This window comes from Podarcis muralis, chromosome Z (genome assembly GCF_964188315.1).
Source record: "Podarcis muralis chromosome Z, rPodMur119.hap1.1, whole genome shotgun sequence".
NCBI classification, from domain to species: Eukaryota; Metazoa; Chordata; class Lepidosauria; order Squamata; family Lacertidae; genus Podarcis; species Podarcis muralis.
Window position 1 is genome coordinate 26044759 of NC_135673.1, and position 27390 is coordinate 26072148.

Below are 27390 nucleotides of genomic sequence, written 5' to 3' on the forward strand. Positions count from 1 at the left end.
TTGCTAATAGGACTGAGGCATTTCAGAGCACACATTTTGCATTCAGAAGGCCCCAGGTTCAGTTCCTAGTGTCTCCGGTGTTTTAATTTTTTCATGCATAAGGTACTTTGAAAGACCTCTGCCTTTAACGCTGGAGAACTGGTGCCTGTGGAAGAGTTAGCAACATGTATGGATATAGAACACAACAGTAGGGGAGCCTGTGAAAGAGCACTGCACTTGGACACTGCTGTTTCTTTTATCTCTGCCCCTTCCCTCTTTGGCTGTACTCCAGGCCATTTGATTGCTGGGCCCACCAGGCCCACCAGACACATGGACCCTTGGAGGTGGGTTTTCATGTTGCAAATTGGGGTTCCCGTGCTTGAGCAGTTAGAGACCACTCCTGTAGAAAGTCCTCTGCTAAATGGATAAATAGCCTGACATTGCATAAGGCTGCTTCCTGTGTTCTGTTATAGGCTGCCTTTCCCTATACCTTTTTTTAAGTTATGCAGCTGGAGCTTGTATATATCACTTTTTCTCATAAGCCCTGGTCTCATCATTGCTCCCAGTATTTTGGAATCACGAACAGAAGCATTGCATCAATAGACTTCCAAGTAATTTTGTAGAGAGAACCCACCCACACCCACCCACCCCATGCATGTGGAGCTTTGGCATTTGGTTGTCTGATGTGTTTCTTTCATTATAAAAGAAATGTAGAGTTGTAGATTTCAACAAAAGTTTATTATGTTTTGGAGTAACAAAAGAATCACTGCAGTTTTCTCACCCCTCATCCTGTTACACATGTAGAATTGGAAAGGGACCCCAAGGGTCATCTAGTCCAACCCTCTGCAATGCAGGAATCTTTTGCCCAACATGGGGCTCAAACCCACAACCCTGATAGAAAAAGTAACCCTACATCACTGATCACAGTTGAGTGGGAGAGCAAATGTGTATTACTCATTGGTAACAAATATATTCTATAAAAGCAAATAATAGGAAAAATACAGATTTCTTTGAGTATAGAGACTGCAGTACAAGACAGAAGGAAAATTAAACTAAACAGCTAAATACTTCATCCAAAAATTATATTCATGTTATAAAAGGAAAAAGACATCCTGTCATCTTGACTATTAAGCATCCCAGTGAAGCTACAGATGTTAAAAGTTTTTTAAAAAGGTAAAGGGACCCCTGACCATTAGGTCCAGTCGTGACCGACTCTGGGGTTGCAATGCTCATCTCGCTTTACTGGCCAAGGGAGCCGGCGTACAGCTTTCAGTGGTTAAAATGGTTGTGCTTTTTATAAATTTGTTTCTGGACAAGTTGCTGTTGGGTTCCCTTAACATTGTGAGGAAAATTTAGGCAACTGGTTGGTGCTCCATTTCTTGTGTCACATTCTCAGGCATGGCAGCAACCTCAGGCTCCTCTGGGGTGCTGTATTCACTGGTCTCATTTGATTCTTTGCTTGGTGGAACAGCTGCCACTGGGGCACTTTCTTGGCTGGGCACAGCAGCGTAGGCAACATTCAGTGGTTCTTTATGAGCCACAGTCCTGCAAGACAACAAAGTAAGAGCATTAGTATTCAGAAATTTCATGCAAAACAGAGAAGGTTGTAGTACCTTTGGGGTTTTTTTTTATTTGGTTGTTGGTTTTGCTATGATTTTATGTATTTTATATTTTATGTGAACTGCCCTGAGACCTTCGGGTATAGGGCAGTACAGAAATTAAATAAATAATAGTAGTAGTAGAAGCAGTAGCCAAATTAATTAAAGCACAGGTGTCTCTAGGAATAGTTCTCCCTTTTCCTTTATTCCCAACCCCATCACATTTTTCAGATGGCTCATGGTTTTGAAGATAACAACTCAACAAGCTGCACAGCTACAATGGCTATAAGAAGACAGAATTATAGGGTTGTGTCCAACACAGTGCTAAGTTATAGTACCTTGGTGTATACTGCAAGTGAAATGTTTTGCTTCAGCAGAATGTTGTAATGCAACAGAATGCAAAAGCTGATTGCAAAGCCTATTGTGCAATAAAGTCACCAGCAACCTGTTGTACAATAAGTTTCTGCTAGCCCAGCTGTTGTGCTGGATTTCTCTGTTGCACAGCATTAGAACTCACCTGTCTATTTGCAGAAGAGCCCTTGTTCTAGCAGACAGACGGTGGATATAGCCCATCATGTCTGAAGCAAACTTAGAGCAATGCCCTACCTACCCCATGCAGGCAGCAACTACAGCGGGTGGCGCTGTGGTCTAAACCACTGAGCCTCTTGGGCTCGCTGATTGGAATCCACAGAGTTTGCTCCCGTTGTTCAGTCCCATCTTCTGCAAACCTAGCAGTTCGAAAGATGCCAGTGCAAGTAGATAAATAGGTTCTGCTGCGGTGGGAAGGTAAACGGCATTTCTGTGCACTCTGGCTTCCATCACGGTGTTCCGTTGCACCAGAAGCGGTTTAGTCATGCTGGCCACATGACCCGGAAAGTTGTCTGTGGACAAACGCTGGCTCCCTCGTCATGAAGTGAGATGAGCGCCACAACCCCATAGTCGTCTTTGACTGGACTTAACCATCCAGGGGTCTTTTACCTTTACCTTTTTTTACAGCAGGTGTGAGGAACCCTTTTCAGCCTGAGGGACATATTCCCTCATGGGCAATGTTCCAGGGAAGTTGTGTGCCCGTAGTGGGTGGGGCCAGAATAACAGTGGGTGGAGCAGTTGTTATGACTCTTTTTGAACCTTTGTATAGTGGGCTTCATTCCAACCACAAATATGTCAGGTTTCTGTACACATATCTGCAATCAGGAACCATTACTACAGTTCAAATAAATATTCAGCCAGGGAAAAGAACTGGAGAAGAGCATGGAGCAGAGCCTGTGGGAATGGAGCGTGGCCAGTGGGGAGCCACAAGGGCCAGACAGAGAAACCTGGAGAGCTGCAAAGCTGAGCCCCCAAAGCTGAGGTTCCCCATGCCCAACTTACTGCATTTCACTGATTGCAGCTTTCTCTTTTTTCTTCTTTTCTTTCTCCTTTGTGGCTACAACCCAAACAATTACACCAATCAGAGCAGCTGCCAGAATTGCTGCAATTAATGCTCCAACAATAATGCCACCTTCTGAATCTGAAAGAATAGGGAAGCCAACTCATTTAATATATGGAATGAACTTGACAGATTAGAACCAATGCACACTGAGAAGCCGATGCTCGCCTTCTTCAGGTGTGCTCCCTGCAAAGCGAGAAAGGTGGTGCTGTTGGGGCAGTAGGCCCATTGCTGATCTTGGGACCCCAGCAGATGCCCCACCTCACCACCTTCTGGCACTGGCCCCTCAACAGGAAGGTTAGGAGAACATATTTAACCTTCCCTGCTGTTTATGACTAGCTAGCTGGAACACAGCCTGGAATTTTGTTGGTGTTGGGATGGTTCCTTTTTATTATTATTCTTTTGCAACTGAACATTTTGAGTAGGTTAACAAAAGCTGGAAATGATTCTGACTCCACATTTCCTTTCAGGTCAGCAGCAATTGATGTTCTTTCAGCAGCTCAGCAGAGAGAAACAGTGTCACCAGTGGCAGCTCAAGGTTTTGGAGGGCCCCTGGGCAACCCTCCACGGCCCCCTCCCACCCTCAGCAAGCCTGCCTGTTCAGTGCAGCAGGTTCAGGAGGCTTTTGTCAGTGGGATTTGCGTTCTTGGCAGATGCCTGAGTTTGCCATCCCTGGCTGTAGCATCACATCTTTTAAATGTGTCTTTTCCTGTGTCTGTTCTGTTGTTCTTGAAACCATGCAAAGCACCTGTTCAGCTCAGGTCTTGTGTCAGCCCCAGACATCCTGGAGCAGCTAATATTTGGGAATTTCACTGAATAGCTATTCCAAATATAAAGAATGAAAAGGTTGACATAACTATAGCAAACTTACGTTTTGTAGTGAGGTCGATATGGCAGGTGCTGTTTCCAAGAGAGTTAATAGCTGTGCAACGGTAGTAGCCTTCTTCGAACTTTGTCAGGTTTCCTATTACCAAGCGACCACTTTGAGGAACTGTAACAAAACAAGAGAGAAGTTGAGGTTTAATTTGTTTACCTAAGACATTTATACATTCCCACCCCTACCCCCTTCAGTCAAAAAGGCTGCTACAGCAGCTTACAAAAATCATTAATTAGAAGGTCCCTGCCCTCAGCTGCACAACCTCAGGTGCACAAGAGGCATGATGCACAAAGGAAAGGGAAGAAGCGGGGAAAGTAAGTTCAAGGTGGGGTCAGCTGCCTGTCAATCAACTGATGTCCTGATGACATCCAGTGACTGATAGGTGAGTCAAAATCAGCACGGGCTGTGGGTTGGGAGAAAAGGGTCTGCAGGGAATTTGTTGGTGAAGAAGCACCATGCAGTACCGAACTCTGTGCTTACCAGATCTCCACTCAATACAGCTCTCTGCAGGAGTCTGATTTGCCAATGCATTCCCCCACACGGAATGCACTGACAAAGAAGGACTCAGCAGGATTGAAGCGTGCCTCTGTGCCTATCAGTTGGTGTCACCCAGTGATTCCAGGTAACAGGTGGGAGTGATTTTAAGGGAAACAGATTGGCTCGCAGGCTTTGTTTGGATGGCTGTCCAGTCCCTAAGAAGGGAGAGCATGAGGGGCCCTGCAGTGGCCCACTGGGAGTTAGCTTCTGGACAACAGACAGAGGAGGCATGAAAGGAACCGCAGCACAGTTTTCCCCACTAGAGGGAGATGTTTTGTTTTGTTTTTATATTATAGCCATTCTTTCTAAATTTGCATCTATGCATATAAATCAGCATGTGCACCTCCTATGCAAACCGGTGCCCTCTCTTCTTCTTTTTGGTTTTCTTCCTTTTGGGGTGAGCTGTGGGTGGCCACCCTATTCATGTCAGCTGTCTCATAAGGTGTCTCATAGCTCAGTGGTAGAGCACCTGCATTGTATGCATAAGGGCACTTGTTCAGTCCCCAGCACCTCCAGGTGGGGCAGGGAATTATCCGCTGTCTGAAATCCTAGAGACCCACTGCCGGTCAGTGTAGGCTGGCACTAATCTAGGCTGGCCAACAGGACTGACTCAGTATCCTATGACAGATTGCATAAGAGGAAGGACCCTCTCTACCAGACTGGATGGAATGCTCTTGATTAGAGGCAGTTTTTGAAGTTTCCATGCTTGCCAAAGGGATTTAAAGATTTGTTATTTAGAAGAGAGGGAGCAGCACTTTCCCTTGTGAATGAGGCACTGGATAATATTTTGTGGGCTTCAACTTCAGGAAGGTAAAATGTTAAGCAAGAGTGCCTAGCTGTTGAAGCAGGTGAATAATGGGACTCTTCTGCATAAAGGGGTGACAGCTGTCCTTCTGCTGAGGTTTTCAAGCAAAGGCTGGACACTGACTATCATCAGGGTTACTTTCAGTGTAGAATAAAGGTAAAGGTAAAGGACCACTGACAGTTAAGTCGAGTCGTGAACGACTCTGGAGTTGCGGGGCTCATCTCGCTTTATTGGCCGAGGGAGCCGGTATTTGTCCGCAGACAGTTTTTCCAGGTCATGTGGCCAGCATGACTAAGCTGCTACTGGCGAAACCAGAGCTGCACACGGAAATGCCGTTTCCCACTGGGGTGGTACCTATTTATCTACTTGCACTGAGTGCTTTCAAACTGCTAGGTTGGCAGGAGCTGGGACCGAGCAACGGGAGCTCACCCCATTGCAGGAATTCGAACCGCCGACCTTCCAATTGGCAAGCCCTAGGCTCAGTGGTTTAAACCACAGCGCCACCCTGCTTTATTCATCCCAGATGACCCAAAGCTTCTAGCTACTCAAGAGTTCGGGCAACCACCAGTATTTTTCAGGCGTCCTCTTTAAGCCACCACATCAGGCTTTGCATATTGCCTAAATCAGGGATGGGGAACGTGTGGCCCTCCATATGTGCTTGGACTCTAGCCCAAATCAACCCTGCCTAGCATGACCCAATGATGGCAGCTGAAATCCTACGACATCTAGAGGCTATAGTTCTCCCATTTCTGATGCTCAGAGCCAGCCCACCCCTAAGGCAGGGTGAGGCAGTCACCTCAGGCGACGGAAGGCACAGAGGCTCTGCCACTGGTGATGAAGTGGCACCAGCAGTGGCACCAGCTTCCAGTGAGATCTCTCTAAAATCTCACAAGATATTGCAATGCATGCCAGATCTCAATGGAAACTGTTGCTGTTGCTTTGCAGGCACTGCTGCACAACCAAGTTAAGAGGGCCAGTCCTGCCGACATAACTTAATACACAGATACTACTTACTGTAGTTCCCTGTCACTTGTACGGCTGAATCTCCTGATACTCTGTGCCAGAGGTATATAGGATCAGGCATCCCCGTTTCAGAAAAGCAGAAAAGGGTGATGGCGTGGCCAATTTCAGCCTCCTTATCTTGAACAAAGCTGCAGTGAGGCTTGGAGGGGGGGACTAGAAAACAACAGCAGAAAAAGCAGATCAGTGAAGTTCTCCCTGAAATCTGTGGCATCGTTATAAATATGCCCTGTCCCAGTTATTCTAGAACTATCGGCGAGAAGTAAAACTTTATTTAAAATAAAATAAAATCACTTATTAGATGTTTTATAAGTTTTACATCACCAAAACATTTAGGATTAAAATAAATTAATTCAGCAGTACGAAAGAAAAACACAGGAATATATATATATATATATATATATATATATATATATGCAGGTTTTGGTGTCCTCGGGTGTCTTCCCGTGTAAAAGTTGGGGTGTCTAGGCGACGTTTCGACGAGGTCTCACTCGTCATCTTCAGGCTGGTGTTTTCGGCTTCTTGTTACTGGAACAGAGCAGGATCTCAGTGTTTGAGTTCCTATAAATACTGTTGAAGGTGTGGTGTATAGCCTCCAATGTTTTGGGCAGAGAGGAGGTTCCCAGGCTAGTGTGCCTTTTCTTCTTTTGTTCCTTAATTACTTGAGGGATATCTTGAGTGATTTCTTGAGCGATATCCTGAATCCCACTTAGGTGGGTCATTAGGTGTGGATTAGTTTCTCAAGCCTTTGTGTCTTGAACTCTTGAACTTTGTGAAGAGTTTTTTTGAGAAGATGGCTGTACTGCATTTGGTTGTGCTCTGGCTTGGCTTCGTGTATAGGGGCGAGCTGTGGTTTTGTGGCCTGTGCCAGCCAGATCTGTGTAGGGATTGCAGGGGGGTGCAGCATCCGGAGGTGCCACCATGGTTTGGCTACTGGGTGGTATCTGTAATTCATCTGTGGAGAGGGTCTGGGTTTGGGTCTGGTGTGGTTGATTGGTGATGGCGTTCTGTGTGCCTCTGGATTGAGAAACTAATCCACACCTAATGACCCACCTAAGTGGGATTCAGGATATCGCTCAAGAAATCACTCAAGATATCCCTCAAGTAATTAAGGAACAAAAGAAGAAAAGGCACACTAGCCTGGGAACCTCCTCTCTGCCCAAAACATTGGAGGCTATACACCACACCTTCAACAGTATTTATAGGAACTCAAACACTGAGATCCTGCTCTGTTCCAGTAACAAGAAGCCGAAAACACCAGCCTGAAGATGACGAGTGAGACCTCGTCGAAACGTCGCCTAGACACCCCAACTTTTACACGGGAAGACACCCGAGGACACCAAAACCTGCATTCCTGTACCCGTGAAAATCTACGAAAGCAAATATATATATATATATATATATATATGCTTTCGTAGATTTTCACGGGTACAGGAATGCAGGTTTTGGTGTCCTCGGGTGTCTTCCCGTGTAAAACACCCCAACTTTTACACGGGAAGACACCCGAGGACACCAAAACCATATATATATATATATATATATATATGCATATAACAGCATTTCCCCCCAAAAAACTACTTTAGCACTTGTGCGGTAATATAGATTTATTTGCATATATGGAGCTGGTAGGGCAGGAGGCAGGAAGCCCAAGCAATAGGAGGAGCCAGAGCCAGAGACAGGCAGGGCCAACTAACCCCTTGATGGGTTCTGCAAGAGCAACACTGAGACTGAGAGGCTGTAATGAAGAAGTTAGACAGATGCCCAGGGTTGGCTAAGACTGAGATTGGTGGGGCAGTGCCCCATTTGCCCTGAGAAACCACCCTCCACTGCTTCAGGGGGCTACTATCACCACCACCTTTTAGGATGGGGTTTTAGGGGGGGGGGTCGCTAAAGATTTTTATATTATTTCTGCAAACCTTTGTTCCTTCAAGTCAACTGACATTTCTTCCCCATTTAGGTGGTGCTGTTTTGCCTAACATAATGGCTGGCACTCAAGAGAACTGAGTTCCTATGTAAGAATATATAACAATAATGATAAGGCATTTCTCTGTAAAAAAATATCCAAAGCTGCTTATGATGAAAGTCACCCAGTAAAAACACTTAAAAAGACTCACATAAACTGACAGTGTAGCAAAAATCAAGAGTCAGCAGAGCAGGTTTTAAAAATTCAGGGGGGGAAAGATGCATGTGAAAGAGCCATGGATCACCCATTAGAACCATGTTGTTCTAACATGTTGACTGTGCCTCTTGCAGTCAAAAAATTGCCTAGAAAATAATGTGGCCCCCAGGCTTTAAATCAGCTTCCATCAGCCCCAGCTAGCATGGACAATGCAGGGGTGCTGGGAGTTGTAGTTCAGCAACATCTGCAGGGCCACAGGTTTCAGTTTCAGTTCATTACATCAGACAACAGACATGGAGCCAAAACAAGGCAATTGACAAACAAGTGAGAGGTAACAACATGCTTGATAAAATCCCAAGGTATGCAGAACTACAAGGTGTTAGCAGACCTTGCAGTTTGGATGAATTGTATTGGAATAAGGACTTAAAATTTCTGGAGTTCAAAGGCTTTACTCATGCAGGAGCTATTTACAGAATACGTGGAGATAAGAGAGAGAATGTGACAGACATATTGCTGGGAGAGAGCAGCAAACAAAATGGCTCAGCTTTTAAAGGTGAAGTTAACTTACACAAAACAAAGATTACAAGCAAGTGCTGGTTACGTTGCTATCCAAACAGTGCCCTCTTGTGGTTTAAAGTAACACACGCATTAACCAGAAACTCAAAGAATTACCGGTAAACATCGTTCTTTGAGCAACCATAGGAGGAACTCACCTGCCCCTGCCTCCAAAATAGTCCAACAAAAACTAGACATGCTATACACCTAGAATGCTATATATCAGCTGGAAAAGAAATATGAAAACCAGGGGACTGGAATGCCAGGGAACAACTGGCTGGAGCCCTGATCAGGAGTTTTCCAGTTAGGATCTGTTAACGCTGAGTCTGAAATTCAACACAGTGTACAAAATCAACAGGGATGGTACATAGAAGAAGAATAAATAAATAAATAAATAAATAAATAAATACCTAGCACGCTGACAGACATTGTTTTTTCACCCTGGGTATTTGGGTTTTCAGGGTTGAAAACTTCACAGGTATAAATACCAGAATCCGATGCCTGCATGTTTAAGATGGTTATTGATGCATTTCCTAGTCCGGTGGCGGCTCGAATGCGACCATGAAACTGTCCATAAGAATTCGAAAAGGATCCCTGCCGATAATAAATCTGTAGCACAAAATTTAAAGTCAATCACAGTCATAGTAATGAAATAAGACATTTGTATTTTCTGTTTTTTAAAAAAATATTTACTTCCAGTATCTCTATGTTATCTTTCAATAGAGTAAAACAGTTGTAAATTCAAGTAAACACAGTAAAACTAGAGTCATGTTTTTGAGCTCCACATGATCACAGCACATATTTTAGGGTTGCCATATTTCAAAAAGTGAAACTCCGGATGCAAAAGTTGTTGAGCTTTTGTTGCTGAGCTGTGTCATTGACACAGGACTTTTCCATAATTCTGGCATCGAGTTGCCAATTGCCAGTGTCACATTGATCAGTATAGCTGCTTTGCAAAACGTCATGAAAAATAAAGTGAGTTTTCTGCCTCTCTGCTGCCAGCAAAATGGACCAATAATTTCTACTAGTTTAAGTTATAATGATCAATCCCTGTCACCCAGCAGCAAAATCATTCTATTTACTTTACAGATCAGCTTGATTGTATTCAAAGAAACACTCATGCAAATGGATGCTGGATTGGCTATTGCTTATCATCAATGTTATCTAGACACTGCCGTTGACTGAGAGCAGGCTGCACCCTAAAACTACCAAGGGCTGTTGGTTACTGCAATCAGGAACATCTCCCCCCCCCAAAAAAAAGGGTCACACAACTGAAAGCTGTTGCTTGTGGCTGTTATATGCAACATTGCATCTCCTTCCCAACTAAAAGGAGTGAAATGGAAAGATTTAAAAGTCACAGGGGACTAGAAAATGGTATAAGGGTGCCCCCAGAATGTCACTCTGCAGGAATGATTCAATCTCACACCAAAACTTTTAGATGTGAGCATTTAGAGTACTGTATTTTTCACCCTATAGGACGCACTTTTTCCCCTCCAAAAATGAAGGGGAAATGTGTGTGCGTCCTACGGGGCAAATGCAGGCTTTCGCTGAAGCCTGGAGAGCCCCACCGCCAGCTCCGCAAGCTCGGGGGACAGCAGGGAGGCGCAGCGCGCCATCCCGCTGTCTCCCGACATGGTTTGGAGGCTGACGGTGGGGAGACGCGTGCTTCTCCTCGCCGCCAGCCCCGCAAGCTCGGGGGACAGCGGGGAGGCGCAGCGCACCATCCCGCTGTTTCCCAACGTGGTTTGGAGGCTGGCAGCGGGGAGAAGCCCGCTTCTCCCTGCCGCCAGCCCCGCAAGCTCGGGGGACAGCGCAGAGGCGCAGCGTGCCCAGGCTTAGCTTCGCACAGCTCTCCGCAAGCCGTGGGAGCCCGACGCTGGGCTCCCATGCTTGCGGAGAGCTGCATGTTCTGGGGGCTGGGGTCGGGGGAAGCTCGGGCTGGGGGGGGGTAAATTTTTTCCCCTTTATTCCCCCCCCCAAAAAATTAGGTGCGTCCTATGGGCCGGTGCATCCTATAGGGCGAAAAATACGGTAGATTAAAAAGCTTTGTCACTCTAGCACACTCACAATATTTTTAAGTGTGTGTGTTGCAGTTTGGAAATTGATGGGAAAATGCACTGAAATGTGTGGGGTGATCAAATCAAATCAAATCAGCACAAATGCTCATTGTCATATAACCTACTTACAAACAATTCTGAACAAATGCTCAGGAAAGACCAGATATAATCTTACCTCTGCATCAGGGCAAATGCTCACTAAACGGGGTAATCTAGAAAAGCCCTAGCTGAAATGAAACTATGTGAATAATTTTAGGGTAGTTGGCCACCAAAGGCCTTATTTTCTTCTAAAACCAAAGGCTTTAACTCCTGGAAGAAGAATTGTTTATTATGGCCTCAGATCAATTAACATTCAGCGCAAAAAGAAAAGATACAACAAGTACAATTAAAATGAAGATACATTTTTTTCCCTTTCAAGAAGCCAGCAGAAAACTCTCTCCTGATCTGCACTGAGGCCAGAATTTTTTTTGCGACCCTCTCAGCAGGGCTCAGCAGGGCTCAAGACACCTTGGCACCTGAGGTGAACCACAAAATAGTGCCACCACCCTGTCAGGGAAGAAAGTATGAGGGAAGATCTACATCAGGAACAAGGGGAGGGGGGAGATAAAGATCTACAATGGGATCTGCTGCTCTTGTGCCTCCTGCCTCCTGAGATGGTCACCTCACCTTGCCTCTCAGTGATAAAAGAGAACACATTCCTTAAAAGCAAAACAATACCAAATTTCTGGGAGAGAGATTCACAGAAAAGTTATCAATAAAGAGATAATATAAAGGCTTGACACCTACACAGAGAACTCAACATGGTCAAAATCTGACCATCAGCTAATTCTGCCAGCAACTCTACTCTTTCCTAAGAGATATACGGAATGCATTTCCACTGTAAGTATGTATTTCCTCTGTACAAAAACAATATAAAAAGAGCCTGCTGATCAGAACAAGGGCTCATCCGGTCCAGCACTCTGTCCTCATGGTGGCCAACCAGATGTCCAGGGGAAGCCCACAAACAGAACCTAACTACAACATGGTGATACCCAGCAACTGGTAATCAGAGACTAACTGCCTCCAACATGGAGGTAGGGTATAGCTGTCATGCCTAGCAGCCAACCTCTCCTGCAAAGAGAAGTGTACTGGTAATGTCAAAGTTCAGGAGCTCACCATGGCAGCTACTGTAGCCACAGTCCACAACCCTGATCCACACTATGCCTGATGTAAATTTTGGAGGTCTCTTGGCACCCCCAGGTATAGAATCATAGAATCATAGAATCATAGAGTTGGAAGAGACCACAAGGGCCATCGAGTCCAACCCCCTGCCAAGCAGGAAACACCATCAGAGCACTCCTGACATATGGTTGTCAAGCCTCTGCTTAAAGACCTCCAAAGAAGGAGACTCCACCACACTCCACCAGGTACAATAAGTCTACCTCAGCATTGACATTACCACCTGCTCCTCCTAATCATCTTTTTTACCAACTGTCTGCATGCCAGGTAGAGGAGTAGCAAGCAAGCAGTCAGTAGCATCTACTGCTCCCTCTCTGGCCCTCCATCCAAGCCAGAGATAGATGAACAAATAGGTTGCAACAGGAAAGAGAAGGAGCAGGTCCAGTGGGTCAGCTGCACATGCATTACCTATGAATCCCTTGCGCACATAAATATACACCCCAAAGCAGCAATGTACAACATCATTAAGTTTCAGCTGAAGGTATTCAATATAAATAAACAAGAGTTTACAAACAAATACCACATATGCGGGTAATATGACCAAGGGCAGCCCTAAACATAATAAATTGCAATAAGCCAAACAGACCAGAAATCCTTAGCGGTAGAGTCCTACACTGATGGCACTTCTAAGGAGACAAATCCATTCCTTGGTCTTCCCTGGTAGAACCATGGTTATCATAACCTGCCCTGAAACCCAAAGAGCTACCTCTGTTATTATCTATTATGATTGCTCCACAGTTTCCTTGAAGGATCAGGGAAGCCATGAGAAGATATCACTATGGCTTTGAACAAGGGTGGGGAACATTTGACCCACCAGATGTTGTTTGACCTATCAGCTACAGGCAGCATAGACAGTGGTCAGGGATGATGGGAGCTATAATCTAACAAGAACAGGAGAGACACAGGATTCTAGAAGAAACCAGTAGCTACAGAAGAAGGCACTAGCCCTTTTAATTATCCATCCAGGGGTGAGGGGTGAAGCCCAGGCTATAAAATTTGGCACTTGCACCAGGACACTGTTGAGAGAACTCGTATGTTCTGCCTCAGCTGCAGGATCACTAGCTATGGTCACAAAACCCACTCGTAAAGCCTTCTCCAATGTGCTGATCCTGCTTTGCCTATCTGATTGGACCATTGGGACTACTGTCCTCCTGGTTGCATGGTCCATCACCTATACACCCATCATGGTTACTAGAACATGGATAACTATTGCAAGGTTATATCTGTCCAAACATGGTCATAGTTGGTGAATCTCCTGAACCTGAAAAAAAGACACACTTTGCTACCAAGGACACCTGATGCTCAAGTGACAATTCTGGATCCAAGAGCATCCCCAAGCTATGAGCCTACCTCTTTAGGAGGTGTGCAATTCCATCAATGGCAAGTTGAACACCACAAAATTGTACAGATGAACCACCCACGAACAAAACGAAACAAAAAAACCCAACCACCAACAGTGTTTTGTTAACCACCCACCAACAGTGTCCCATCTTTTCTGGATTGAGTTTCTTAGTCCTCCACCAGTCTGCTACCATGCCCAGGCACCAGTTCAGAACATCGACTGCCTCTCTTGGATTAGATGATTAAAAGATATAGAAGTGAGTTTGGATTATTTCCCTTTTTAGCATCTGCCAATCTGCCAATTTCAGTTTCTCAGTCTTAAATTCAGTTCTCTACATTTCTGCAGTAGTTCATTCCCTACCTCCCCCCCCCAAATCCTCAGCATGAGAAATCACCAGCATTTTAATGACATTTTTCCTAATATACACATTTTTGCAAGCAGTTCCCCTGAATGCATGCTTGTTCGTAATTTTCACTAATATATGCATTTATATACCCAGTTGCCCCAATATACACATTTTTGTACATATTGCTTGGTTGCTGAACCACATCACAAAATTTGGAGAAGTCCGAATTTCAAGGATAGCTGAGTCCTTGACTGCAGATTGTTCTGGAATTAAGTACATTAATATTCAAATCCCAACTGAACTACCGGTAATTATCAACTGGGGAACTTTGATTCCATCACATGAGGACTTGCTGTGTCAAAATGAAGATTAATCCTGGGTATCACCGTGTCTTAAAACTGTGTGAGGAAGAAGGTTAGAGCTTATATTTGAGAAAACCTAACTCCAGAAACCTGCAAAGAGGATATAGAAGAACAGAAATAACAATGCTAGATATCAAAGTAATATGTTATACAGAGCAGCCATTGGAAAACTCAGTTTCATAATGAAAAATAAAAACATTTCCTTAGAAAGCTAAAGTTTAAATAAGTGCATATTACCTCTCATGTGTTATGGAGCAGAAAACTGGACCATGACACAGAGAAACAGGAACAGCTTAAGAACAACACAACATGCCATGGAGCATGCAGTTTTAGGAATATCATTCAAATATAGAAAAACTAATAACAGAGATCAAAAGTTACAAATATAGTGGAAAAGGACGTGGTTAAAATGGACATGCAGAATCGGTGGCAAGAGGTGACTCAGGCTGCTGGAACAAAGCAGTGTTAGTATGGAGACGCTACAATTGCAAAAGACCAAGGAGACAATGTGATGGATGATGGGTGGATGAACTAAGAGCAGGGATTATGTGGATGCAAGAAGCAAACAGCAGAAAGTGATGGAGAGAACTTGAAGAGGTGCAGATCCAAGGACGGACTTGAGATGCTGTAGAAGAAGAAGTTTGCCTTACCTTATTAAGCCAGCTACACCTTCCCCGTGCATCTGTTAGGTACACCATCATTTGACAATGATCGATGGTCTTTTCATCAATAAGGTGGCACGGGGAAAGCTGCATTTGAGTAGAAATGGGCTGAGAGATGAGTTGTGACTTTGAGTTTTCATACAAAACACAGAGCACTCTTTCAGTGGAGGCAGCTCTAAACGAGTTGGAGGGATACTGACATAAGAGGGATTTGCCAGGTTTATGGGTTCAGCCCTGGGACTGGAGTTTTGGAGTCCATTCTCGAAGGGCCGGAGTGTTGGGCATTTTTCAGCCTGAAAGCCATGGGGGCTGCTTGTCAGCAATAGGTGGGGCCAGAGGCAAAACTGGGAGGAGCAACAGGTGTGAGCAACAGGTGTGATAGCGAAAGCCAGAGGTTTCTACATGTGACCACCACCTACCCACACCTGTCTCTCTATCTATCCAGGAAAGCAAAGTACATTATTACAGTTCAAGAGCATATTCCAGCCAGGCAAAAACACACAAGAAGGGCACCGAACAGGGCAATTGATGGGTGGAAGGCAACGTTTAGGACTGATGCTCCCCATCCCTGCTCTTGAAATATCAGAAGCTGCCTTATACTAGGTCAGATGGTCAGACCACTGTATACCACCTGACTAGCCGTGGCTCTCCAGGGTTCCATGCAGGGGAGATTCCCAGTCCTACCTGGCAATGCTAGGGATTGACCCTGGGACTTTTTGAATGCAAAGCCAATGCTCTGCCTACTGACCTACAGCCCTTCCTCTGTGTGTTTGATTATCATTAAGAGGGAGGGGACAAGTCCAAGTATGAAGGCATTCATAATTTCTAAATGATCAGATAGACATGGAAGCTTGTTAGCTTAACCTGGGATCTTCTCCCAAAGGAAGTAACCAATCATGTTGGAAAGAAAGGTTTCATAATATGCCATCTAAATTAGGGAGGTTACAGGTATGATGTCATGGATCATAGCGGGATTATAGTATTGCAGAGGAACATATGAAGCTCCTTATGCCAAGTCAGGCTGTTGGTCCATCTAGCTCAGTGCTTCCCATACTTTTGGGGCCACCACCATGCTGGTTCCATAAGATCATCAACAATGCCCCTACCCTACAAGAAGCATTATTCAGAATAGTGGTTTGCATGACTCACTAAGAAAGATAATAACACAATAAAAATTCAACACAGTAGCAGTAATAGTCATAAAGGACAAATTAAGTGTTCAATTAAATTAATACATCCACATTACATTCCTTTTTGATTAAATATTTTCATGGCACAGTCAATAAACATTGAATTGTAGCTATACCATTTGAAGATGTCAGCATCAACATAAGCTATATTCAGGGTTTTTTAAAAAAAATAATACACTTTTTAATAGCTGTAGTTCCCCAGGAAAACTAACTTACAGTGTGTGTGTGTGTGATTGATTGATGCACACACAAATAAATATATACTCTGATCTAATATTGTAGTTGAAAAAAGAATGCACAGCAAAGAATACCGCATGAAAAATATTTTTAGGCATTTTTACTCATGAAAGCATAAGGGTGAAGGAAATTATAGCAAAATAGTTATAGATAACTACTTAACAAACATTCACAAACATCACCTAGCGCAGATGTACAGAAGCTAATTTAAAAGAAAATCAGTAGCTATTGCCAATAATTGGCTATCTTGTTACTTGTGACATTTCAGAAGCGTAAATACAAACAAACATTACCAAAGTAAATAGCTTTGAAAGAGATAAAAACAGTAAAATTTAAATACAAAGCTAGAGAGGGGTTTTGTACTAAGTTCTAGCCTGGTCATAAATAGGTGATCAATGTGCGCATAGGGGCCCATGTTCCTATCACCCCCTTGGCTCTTAGTGTCCTGCCAGGTAATCCCAGCACCCAGGTAATCCCAACCCCACTTTGGGAACCACTGATCTAATTTATTACCTTCTCGCTCTCTATGGAGATTCTAACTCATTGTTGTCTAGGCTGACTGGAAACTGCTATTCAGGACTTGAAACAAGGTTGTTGTTTTAACTAGCTCTCTCTGGAGTTGCCTGGGATTGAACTTGGAATTTCCTGCATGCAGCATACCTACTCAACCTCTGAGCTGAAGCCCTTCCATCTAAACCTCAGGAGAGCAAGTTTAAATCACAGGACTGCCTCATATTACAACCTTTGGATGTTAGCCTTGGCATTTCATAGCAGAATTATTTTAAAATGCTATTGCATAACACACTCAGCATTTTGAAAGAGAAAATATTGCATCAAATAGGTTGTTCCCCTCCCCAACCCAATAATGGTTGCTCCGTTATTTCCAGTGGAAAATAGAGACAGGAATCCCACCAAATGACACCACAACAATCCTATTCCCCTACCCTGTTTTTTTCACCATATTTGTGGGCATCTGTAGTTCCATCTCCTGACCCCTTGCCTATCAGAGTTTTGTATATGGGGCTCCATCCCATGACATCAGAAGATCCTGCCCCCTGGTTCACAACGGCATGAGTCCCTGTGCACAGATTCAAAGTCTTTCAGAGTATTGTTTTCTGTGTCTGGCCTGATTCTGTGGCAGACCATGGCAAAAATGATCAGGCTGTGCTCACAGGGTGATCATATTAAAATATTGGGTTGTATATTGGGTTGAACAGACCCTGTTCTTCCTTGAATGGAAGTATACAACCTGAAGGCATAGGAGAGCACGAGGGAAATGAGTGGTTGCCTTGGACTAGCATATGGAATTCTGTTGGTTGGTAACTAACCACACAATCCTAGGCATGTCTTCTGAGAAATGAGCACAGCTGAGTTCTATGGGGTTTACTTCCAGGGAAGTGTGTGCAGGATTGCAACCAGAATGTGGTAAGAATCAGTAGCCAGTAAAGTGAGATACAGGGAAGTAGCCAATAGGACCGTTCCCCAATCCAACAAGTTTGCAGCCACTGCCCTCAAGTCAGAGCAGCTTCAAGTATTTTATTTAAGGGTATATTTAAGGGTGGAATAAAAAAAAAAAAGGCATGTAAAATGACAGGTGGAAGTAGCTCCCTGCTGTGAACCAAGATTCACTGCTGTGTCACATGGGCTAGCAAGCAGGGTGGGGCAGAGCTGTTTACCCTGGCTTCCTAGCACAGAGGTTGATCCTAGTAACCGAGAGGAAAAGGGAGGGAAGGTCAGCATGATGTGGGCCTGCACCACCCCACCTTCCCTGCTGCCCCACCCTTCTCCCTCTTGGTTACCAGAGCAGCCCAGGTTGGGAGGCCACATAAGCAATGCCTATCCCCACCCCACCCCGTTCCACCCCAATGGCTACTACTGGTCGCATGTGAAATGCTTCCTTCATCTTGTGGCTGCCAGGATGAAGAAAAATAGGGGTTTTGCTCAAGACGGTTAAAGGATCAATCCCTGTTCAAAGTTTATGTCTCCCCCTGCTGTCCCAAGGAAGTACCCACTTCCAGGGAAACTTACCGTATTTTTTGTTCTATAGGACGCACATTTTCCCCTCCAAAAATTAAGGGGAAATGTGTGTGCGTCCTATAGAGCGAATGCAGGGTGCGCCGCTAAGCCCAAAGGCAGAACAGGAAGACGGAGCACTGCGGAGTGCTCCGTCTCGCTGCTCTAGCTTGGGGACGGCTGCGCGCAAACCTCTCCAGGGCAGCGGGGTGCCTTCACCCCGCTGTCCTGCAGAAGCTAGCAAGGCTGTTCCCAAGCCAGAAAAGCGAGACGGAGGGCTTCGTCTCGCTGCTCTAGCTTGGGGACGGCTGCGCGCAAACCTCTCCAGGGCAGCGGGGTGCCTTCACCCCGCTGTCCTGCAGAAGCTAGCAAGGCTGTTCCCAAGCCAGAAAAGCGAGACGGAGGGCTTCGTCTCGCTGCTCTAGCTTGGGGACGGCTGCGCGCAAACCTCTCCAGGGCAGCGGGGTGCCTTCACCCCGCTGTCCTGCAGAAGCTAGCAAGGCTGTTCCCAAGCCAGAAAAGCGAGACGGAGGGCTCGGTCTCGCTGCTCTAGCTTGGGGACGGCTGTGCGCAAACCTCTGCAGGGCAGCGGGGTGCCTTCACCCCGCTGTCCTGCAGAGGCTAGCAAGGCTGTTCCCAAGCCAGAACAGCGAGACGGAGGGCTCCGTCTCGCTGCTCTAGCTTGGGGACGGCTGTGCGCAAACCTCTGCAGGGCAGCGGGGTGAAGGCACCCCGCTGTCCTGCAGAGGCTAGCAAGGCTGTTCCCAAGCCAGAACAGCGAGACGGAGGGCTCCGTCTCGCTGCTCTAGCTTGGGGACGGCTGTGCGCAAACCTCTGCAGGGCAGCGGGGTGAAGGCACCCCGCTGTCCTGCAGAGGCTAGCAAGGCTGTTCCCAAGCCAGAACAGCGAGACGGAGGGCTCCATCTCGCTGCTCTAGCTTGGGGACGGCTGCGCGCAAACCTCTCCAGGGCAGCGGGTGCCTTCCCCCCTCTGTCCTGCAGAAGCTAGCAAGGCTGTTCCCAAGCCAGAACAGCTAAACGGAGGGCTCCGTCTCACTGCTCTAGCTTGGGGACGGCTGCGCGCAAACCTCTGCAGGGCAGCGGGGCGCTGCGCTCCAAAGGCTTCAGAGATCTTTGAGGCTGGCGGTGGGGGAAAGCAGCGCTTCCCCCCACCGCCAGCCCCACAAGCTCTGGTGAATGTACCTTGAACGCACCTTGTTTTAGAGGGGAAGAACAAGAAAAAGATTTTTTCCCCTGTTCTCCCCCTCCTATGGTCTGGTGCGTCCTATGGTCCGGTGCGTCCAATGGAGCGAAAAATACGGTAATTATTTAGTAGAGCAGTTTGATCTTATCCTCTGGTGGTCAGAAGTGACAGGAGGGTGCCAGCACTTAGCTGACCTCCTGGTAGCAGAGTTGCTGCTGCGCACTGGTGGGAGGGAGATAGTTGGGAGGTTTGTATTGTGCAAAAGCACCAATGGAGCCATATGGTGCCCCTGCCAGTGTGTTTGCACCACACTGAACTCCGTGTCACCTTGGCCTGCCCACTCTCCCTCCCATTAAGGGGCACAACTCCACTACTGTGAGGTCAAAACGATTTTTAAAGAAATATTTGGGCCTTCCTTAGAATAACTTAAAACTGCATCAAAAACAGCAATTGGCATTCAAAGCTATTGGTAGCAGGCGATACATAACTAAATACATGGCTATATAGATATATTTCTTAAAGCTTCTTACTATTGGACGGTTCTTCGAATTGTGATTGTAGAAGCTCCACTGAATAAACAAACCAGATACCGACATCTCCGTTCTGTATGTGCAAAGAAGAGTGACATTTGCACCAACGGTTGTGTTCACAGCAGTTTGTGGCATAGTCACAATCACACAGCTCACAGGTCCTGTGGAAAGCAAGGCCAAGCAGGTCAATCAAAGGCTGTGAGAAGCCAAGGAAGTAATACACTGTTCCCATATGTTCCTATATGTTCCCTCCATTGCACCATGATCAGGTTTGCCAAGTGAAGTGCTACATGTGGGTAGGGGCTTTTCGGCTGTAGCATCAACTTTATAGAATGCCCTGGTCTCTGGAAAGGTTGGAGCAGGGCTGTAGCTCAGGGGGAGGGCATCTGTTCTGCATGCAGAAAGTCCTAGATTCAACTCTTGACACCTCCAGAAAGGCTGGGGAGTTTCCCCAGTCTGAAACTCTGGAGAGCTGCTGCCAGTCAATGTAAACGGTGCACTGAGGTACGCCTGACTCAGTTTAAAGCAGCTTTGAATCCTTAAGGTAAAAGGTAAAGGGACCCCTGATCATTAGGTCCAGTCGTGGCTGACTCTGGGGTTGCGGCGCTCATCTTGCTTTATTGGCTGAGGGAGCCGGCGTACAGCTTCCGGGTCATGTGGCCAGCATGACTAAGCCGCTTCTGGCGAGCCAGAGCAGCACACGGAAACGCCGTTTACCTTCCCGCTAGTAAGCGGTCCCTATTTATCTACTTGCACTTTGACGTGCTTTTGAACTGCTAGGTTGGCAGGAGCTGGAACCGAGCAACGGGAGCTCACCCCGTCGTGGGGATTCGAACTGCCAACCTTCTGATCGGCAAGTCCTAGGCTCTGTGGTTTAGCCCACAGCGTCACCCGTGTCCCACAGCGCCACCCGCATCCCTTGAATCCTTTGAATGCTTGGCTCTTTTTAAATTTGCCCCATCAAGTTAAAGCATGGCTTTTCGAGGTAGCTTTTGGAAGTCCATCAGGCTGCGGATTCCTAACTCCGTTGCTTTGGTAGTTTGCAAGACTCGTCTTCCGCAGTTATTTTATGTTGGAACAAAGATTCTTGTGACTAACAATTAAAGACTAACCATTTTATTATGGCATTACAATAGTAAGTTTGTTAGTCTTTTTATAAGAACTTTGTTCTTTTTGCTGCAATACAGCTACTCTTCTGGAAGATTTACAATGGGCGTTTTTCTCCTTTGTATTCTGCTGGGCATTTTTATTATGTTTTGAGGTGGTGCCATTTTGGCAGAATAGGTGCAAGAAGGCCATATGGAATTTGAAACTGATTTCCACCCAGTCTGAACCTAAAGAACATTGGCATGTATAAATAGAAGATAGAATAAAATTCCTCCAGGTCTGGGGGATACTTATTGTTCACAAATGAAAGGGACTTGATTTTGGCTAAGCATTTTATATTGCTTATTTATTTTAGTCACTTTCCACAGGCACAGATCTGAGTGGTTTTGCCTTTGCTATGCCACTTTGCCCCAGAAAACACACACTTTGTTGCGAAATCGGCATTCTGCAGAAAACCCTATTGCCATTTAGCACAATTCTGCAGATGTTCCCAGATAAAAGCAGCATGGCAAACAGAAGTGTAGATGAGGCCTTAGTTGGATATAACCCACAGTATAAAGGTAAAGGGACCCCTGACCATTAGGTCCAGTCATGGCCGACTCTGAGATGGGGCTACGGCGCTCATCTCGCTTTATTGGCTGAAGGAGCCGGCGTACAGCTTCGAGGTCATGTGGCCAGCATGACTAAACCACTTCTGGCAAACCAGAGCAGCGCACTGAAATGCCGTTTACCTTCCCGCCGGAGTGGTACCTATTTATCTACTTGAACTTTGACGTGCTTTTGAACTGCTAGGTTGGCAGGAGCAGGGACCGAGCAACGGGAGCTCACCCTGTCACGGGGATTCGAACCGCCAACCTTCTGATCGGCAAGTCCTAGGGTCTGTGGTTTAACCCACAGCGCCACCTGCATTATATTTAAGTCTAAAAAGGCATGGGCATTCATGAGAGTTTGTGCCAGCCTAGTGTAAATGTTTCACCTTATAACAATTGACTGCTGTCGTATCACGAACTACTTTTGAAACTCAGTTTTCTATGAGACATACAGTACAGGTGCTTTGGATCCAGATTATAGGTTAGTAATTAGGTAGTTCAGTCTTCCATGTGTATTAACTCAGAAATAGAGGTGGAGGAGGAATTCAGTTCAGCAGGCCAGGATTATCAAACACACACTTTCAAATGCAAACTGAAACACAGTGATCCTTCAAAATTAACACCTGAATTTTGCAGTGCAGTTTCCCCAACCAAACATGCTTACAAAAATTGCATATATTAGAGGAAATTGTGCATTAAAATGAAGAAATTGGTGGAAATTATATACATAAATGAATGTTTGGTGGAAATTGTGTACATTAATAAAAACTGCATATAAAAATATCTATATACTGTATGAAGAAATTCACACTAAAGTGCTGGTGAATTTTCACAAGCATCTTAAAAAATATCAAATTGCTGTAAAATGTGACTTAGTGGTCAAATCTGACGTAATGGTCAAATTGCTGTAATATGTGGAAAACTGCATTTAAGATTAGAAAAATTAGAAACTGAGAACTGAAACTGACAGATCTCTCCGTCCCTACTCACAAATCCCACTGCATTAAATGGATCTTACTCCCACGTACTCCAACACCCTCTGAATTAGTAATCTCCGAGTTTTAGAGATACTTTCCAACAGTTTAGAAAAAAAATCACACAGTTATCAATGTATAAGAAGCCTTTAAACTGTGGAAAAATTATTTTTGCTTTAGCTCTATCCCAAAATATATATTGCCTGTGTTGACCACAGACCAAAAAAGATACGCTCTTTCATTCTTGTTTAATTTCAACTGCTATATTGCATGAGTCTTACCTGTGATTGCTGCTAGAATTACAAGTATCTTCAGCATGGTTGCTGGTGTCTTCACAGGCCCAGAGAGAAAGCGATGCGATGCTGTTGCATGAAACAGCAAATCCCAACTGAGGACTTAAAAAAACATGCTCTAAGTTTCATTTTATCAGGTAGAGGTATTGGTAAGTCAATAAAACTTTTTTGTTTTTCAACTTTATCAGATTCATAAGACTGTTCTCAGGGTAGCTAGCTGTATGATTTGTTTAGCTGAAATCATTTCATTGGGTGTGTGCTGTTGGGATATGTGTTAATAATAAACCCAACAATTCTGTAGTGCACACAGGGCGAGATTTTACCATCATTATTCATGATGAGAAACCATTTCTGTGGCTACTGTACAGAATTGTAGTTGCGTTTCACTTGAGATGCAAGCTTCTAACTGATTACACAGATTCCAAGAGAAGAAATAGTCTATGGGCCAAGAAGGGTGGTCATTACCATCTGGAGTGAATAAATGAGCTAGGCTCTCATTGGGAGATAAAAACACCCAACCTTAGTTATGTATAAAATAGCAAAAAACAAAAGCAAAACAAACCCACATAATATACAGTTTGGAGCTATACCTTTTGCCTAATTTGGACCCCAGAGGTCTCAAATTCACTGGAAAACATCCATAATGTATTAAAATAATTTGGGGGAGCATAATTGAAAAGACACAAACAGACACTGCAAAACCAGTAAGTCCAGCCCAGGGGAAATACATTCTGCCCCCCCACCCCAGAGTTTCATTTCCCAGTCTTTAGATACTATGTATTTTGGCTGGGGTTTTCTTTTTTACAAAGAAAACATAATTAAGGTGGTTTTTGGTGAAAGCTACTCATTACAGATGGCCAACATGGCTGATAATTCTACTACGATCATATACTATCAAAACAAGCGTACCTTGTTTATTTACTCCAGATGATAACAACCACCCCATTCTAGAGCCCTGAACCCCAGATCGATGTAGCTGCTGGCTGATGTAACCCCAAACCATGGGCTAGCAGTATGTGAATGAGCCTACCATCCTCTCAAATTTGCATCCTCCCATCCTCATGTATGGCCAGAAGGTGGAGCTTTTGCCTTTCATTTGAGTTAACTGCAGTTTGACATTTCACCTGAACCAGGGATTGCTGTTTAATGCCAACAGTGGCTATGTCAGCCACCCATATTCTTAACCCTTTGTTTGAATTTGACAGGCTGATATTAACCATAATTAGCATTAAACCACGAATCCCAGTTTAGATGAAATGACAAATGACAGTTAACTAAAGCCAAAAACTTCCAAACAATATCCCGGGAGATCCTAGCAACTCCTGGTTGTGCGAGTGTAGGAAGTACTCAACCCTAGGAGGAGATTAGGCTTATTTACAGAATCCTAGAATTTTACAGTTAGAAGGGGTCCCGGGGCCATCTAGTCTAACCCCCTGCAATGCAGGAATCTCAGCAAAAGCATCCATGACAGATGGCCACCCAACCCCTACTTAAAAACCTCCAAAGAGTCCACCAGCATCCGAGGGTTGTGTAGATGCAGAACCTTTTTCAGCCAGAAAGCCAAATCCCCTTCTGGGCAACTTTCTGGGGGCCAGAGGTAAAGACTGGCAGAACAATTCATACAAATTTTACCATTGAATAGTAGGCTAGTTTTCACGCTGGCCTCCTATTCCCCTATCAGGAAAGCAAGAGTCATAAACAGATTTCAAGGACATATTCCAGCCAGGAACAGACACTCTCAAGCACTGTGGGAAACAAAGCCAGTGAGGTTTATGGTCTGGGGAAAGATGGTGTGAGTGGGGAGGGGACAAAGAAATAGAGGCCTAGAGGACAGCATTTAGCCATCAGTTCTGATGTTCTCTGCTGCTGATGCAGTACTAAAACCATGATTTACAGTTATGTCTGAGCAGAGCTTTGTGTCTCACCACTACCTATTCCTTGAAAAACAAACAAATGGGGGGGGGGGGCTATCCAGTCTAGTAATTGAGATCTGGTTATGCCAAACATCTTCCAACATTTTGTAACTAGCTATGCCCCTGCACTGTTGTTTTGTGGTCTAATAATTTTCATCCCTTTCAAGTGGGCCTTGGAGTTAGAAAGTTTGAGGACCCAAATGGATGGGGGCATGGGGGGGGGGGAGAGAGAGGAATGTCAGATGGAGAAGTCTAAGGGAGAAATAAATAGCCAGGTAAGGTGGATTTCATTCTTCCCCTTGTCCCTGATGTAGAGCTTCACTCGTCCCTCTCTAGTGGGGAGGTGCCATTTCACACCCTCCAACATTTCTCCAATTAAAATAGGAACATCCTATTCTACGTCAGGAAGCTTCTGATATACTTCTGTCACCTTGAGCCAATTAAAACCTCTCTGCCTGACCTACCTCACAGGATTGTTGTAGAGGAAAAAATGTGTGAGGTAATGGATTGTGTACAACACCTTCCACAGACAAACGGAATGAAATTAAAATTTTAGCTATAAGCTGCCTTGAATCCCTGCCAGGGAAAAAGTGGAATATACTACTAGTAGGAACAACACCAACAAGGGAAACTGAGAATGATCAGAAACATACCAGAGAATAAATCCTATTGAATTCAGTGAGTCTTACTTCTCAGTAAATGTCAGCGTCACGATTTCCTTTATTTAGTGCAGGCATTTTATTTTCAGTATCTACACACATACGCCCCCTCCCTCACGCCACTTTAAATTGTTTTCTGAAACATGGAGGGAAGGAAAAAGAAAAACAGGGACATTCTAGGGTCAAATCAGAAACCAAGATGGTTTCTGTAATTCCTGTCCCTGGAAAATTGGGACCCTTGGAGGGCATGCTATTTTGCGGTTCGTCTCAGGTGCCAAAATATATTGCGCCAATTGCACACTCCTGTACATAACTATGTAAGTCCCACTGAGTTCAATGAAGCTTACTCTCTGTTAAGTTTGCAGGCTGCAGCCCAAGTTAAATCATTGCTCATTATCTTCTTTACCAATAATCTAAGCATGTCTACATTCATGTTTATAAAGGAGAATACATAAATTTACTGTAAAACATGAAAATATGATACATTTGTTTCTATGTAATATTTTTTATTTTAGCTTAGTGAATTCAAACAATAAGGCTGCAGTCTAAACTCCACTTTCAATAAGACTTCCACAGAATTCAACACCTCTCTATTCAGTAGAAACTAGCTCTAAGTAGGTTTGGTTAGGATTATGCAGTAAAATCTCTACCCTGGTTTTCTGGTCTTCATAGAGTTGGTGGGAAGGAAGGAATTAAGGTTGGAAAGGAGCTGATATTTGCCTCACAACCCTCAGCCAAACAGAAGTTATGAGGTCTGCCTAATGAATAGAATATGTTCCCCCCTTCCAAACCCTAGGTCTCTCTTGAAATAATGTTGCGTCATCAACAGACCCAAATCATTATTTTCTGAAACAGACTCTCTACCAGCCAAGGCTTTCTCCAGCTGCTAGTGCAAGGCATTAACAAGGAACATTAGCTGGTGCCTGCAATTTGAGAATATGCAGCTGGTGGCATGGAAACACTATCTCAAGATAGGCTGGAAAATTAGCTTCAGTACCAGGCAGTGCATGTTAATACATGAGTCAACACCAAACAAACGGAAAAGGCCAGTACTTAGTCACCTACATTTATACACTAAATGCAAATACAGTGAGCCTTCTGTAGAAGTAGAAAAGCATGGACACTCTCACCCAGCAGAAAACTAAGGCCCTTAATCCACATCCAGACACTGCTAGTTCTGATCAGAGTTGGCCCATGGAAATTGATAGGCATGACTATTCAGTCCATTAATTTCAATTAGGTCTGTTCTGAGTTGAACTTAATTGGGTTCAACCCATGGTATTTCACAGACAAGCCGGTTGCAGCATGTGTTTGCAGCCACCTCAATAAATTAATTCGCTTGTTCCGTTGTTACTTCCCACAATGTCTAGAAGTTACTTACAAAAACAAACAAATACAATACATACCCCACATAAATATTATGTTTCAGTTTTAATGGCAGACTCAAGGCTAATAATACAGGGGGAGGCATTAAAAGAGGATTAGATAAATTTATGGAGGATAACTTGTTTTAAATTATTTTTTAATACTGCTTTTAATGCCATAACCCTCCCTGGGACCCTAGGGTGAAGAGCAGCAACAAAGAAAGAAAGAAAGAAATAGCCAGTGGTTACTAACCCTGATGAATACGGTCTGTCTCCACTATCGCATGAGGGGTGCTTCTGAGGACCAGAGGCTGGAAAGAAACCACAGGAGCCGAGAGTGCAGTTGTGCTGCAGTTTGGCTTGTGGATTTCACTCAGCGTGTGTTTGTCCCTTATATGAACAGGATGCTGC

At 44.7% G+C, this 27390-nt stretch overlaps 1 protein-coding gene across 2 annotated transcripts; it reads right to left on the minus strand.

Moving 5' to 3' along the window:
* Positions 1-1256: 1256 nt before the first annotated feature.
* VSIG1 (V-set and immunoglobulin domain containing 1) lies at positions 1257-27390 on the minus strand. 2 transcript variants are annotated; one of them, XM_077922424.1, is made up of 9 exons: positions 27233-27390; positions 23032-23145; positions 20080-20240; positions 14895-14993; positions 9330-9528; positions 6240-6401; positions 3878-3997; positions 2949-3087; positions 1257-1524 (listed from the first exon to the last, which is right to left on the minus strand). In XM_077922424.1, the coding sequence occupies exons 2-9, from the start codon at positions 23066-23068 to the stop codon at positions 1332-1334; spliced, it is 1110 nt and encodes a 369-aa protein (XP_077778550.1). In that variant the 5' UTR covers positions 23069-23145; positions 27233-27390; the 3' UTR covers positions 1257-1331. The 2 variants fall into 2 exon arrangements, with proteins under 2 accessions (XP_077778550.1, XP_077778549.1); XM_077922423.1 differs by lacking the exons at positions 14895-14993; positions 27233-27390 and having other exon boundaries at positions 23032-23295.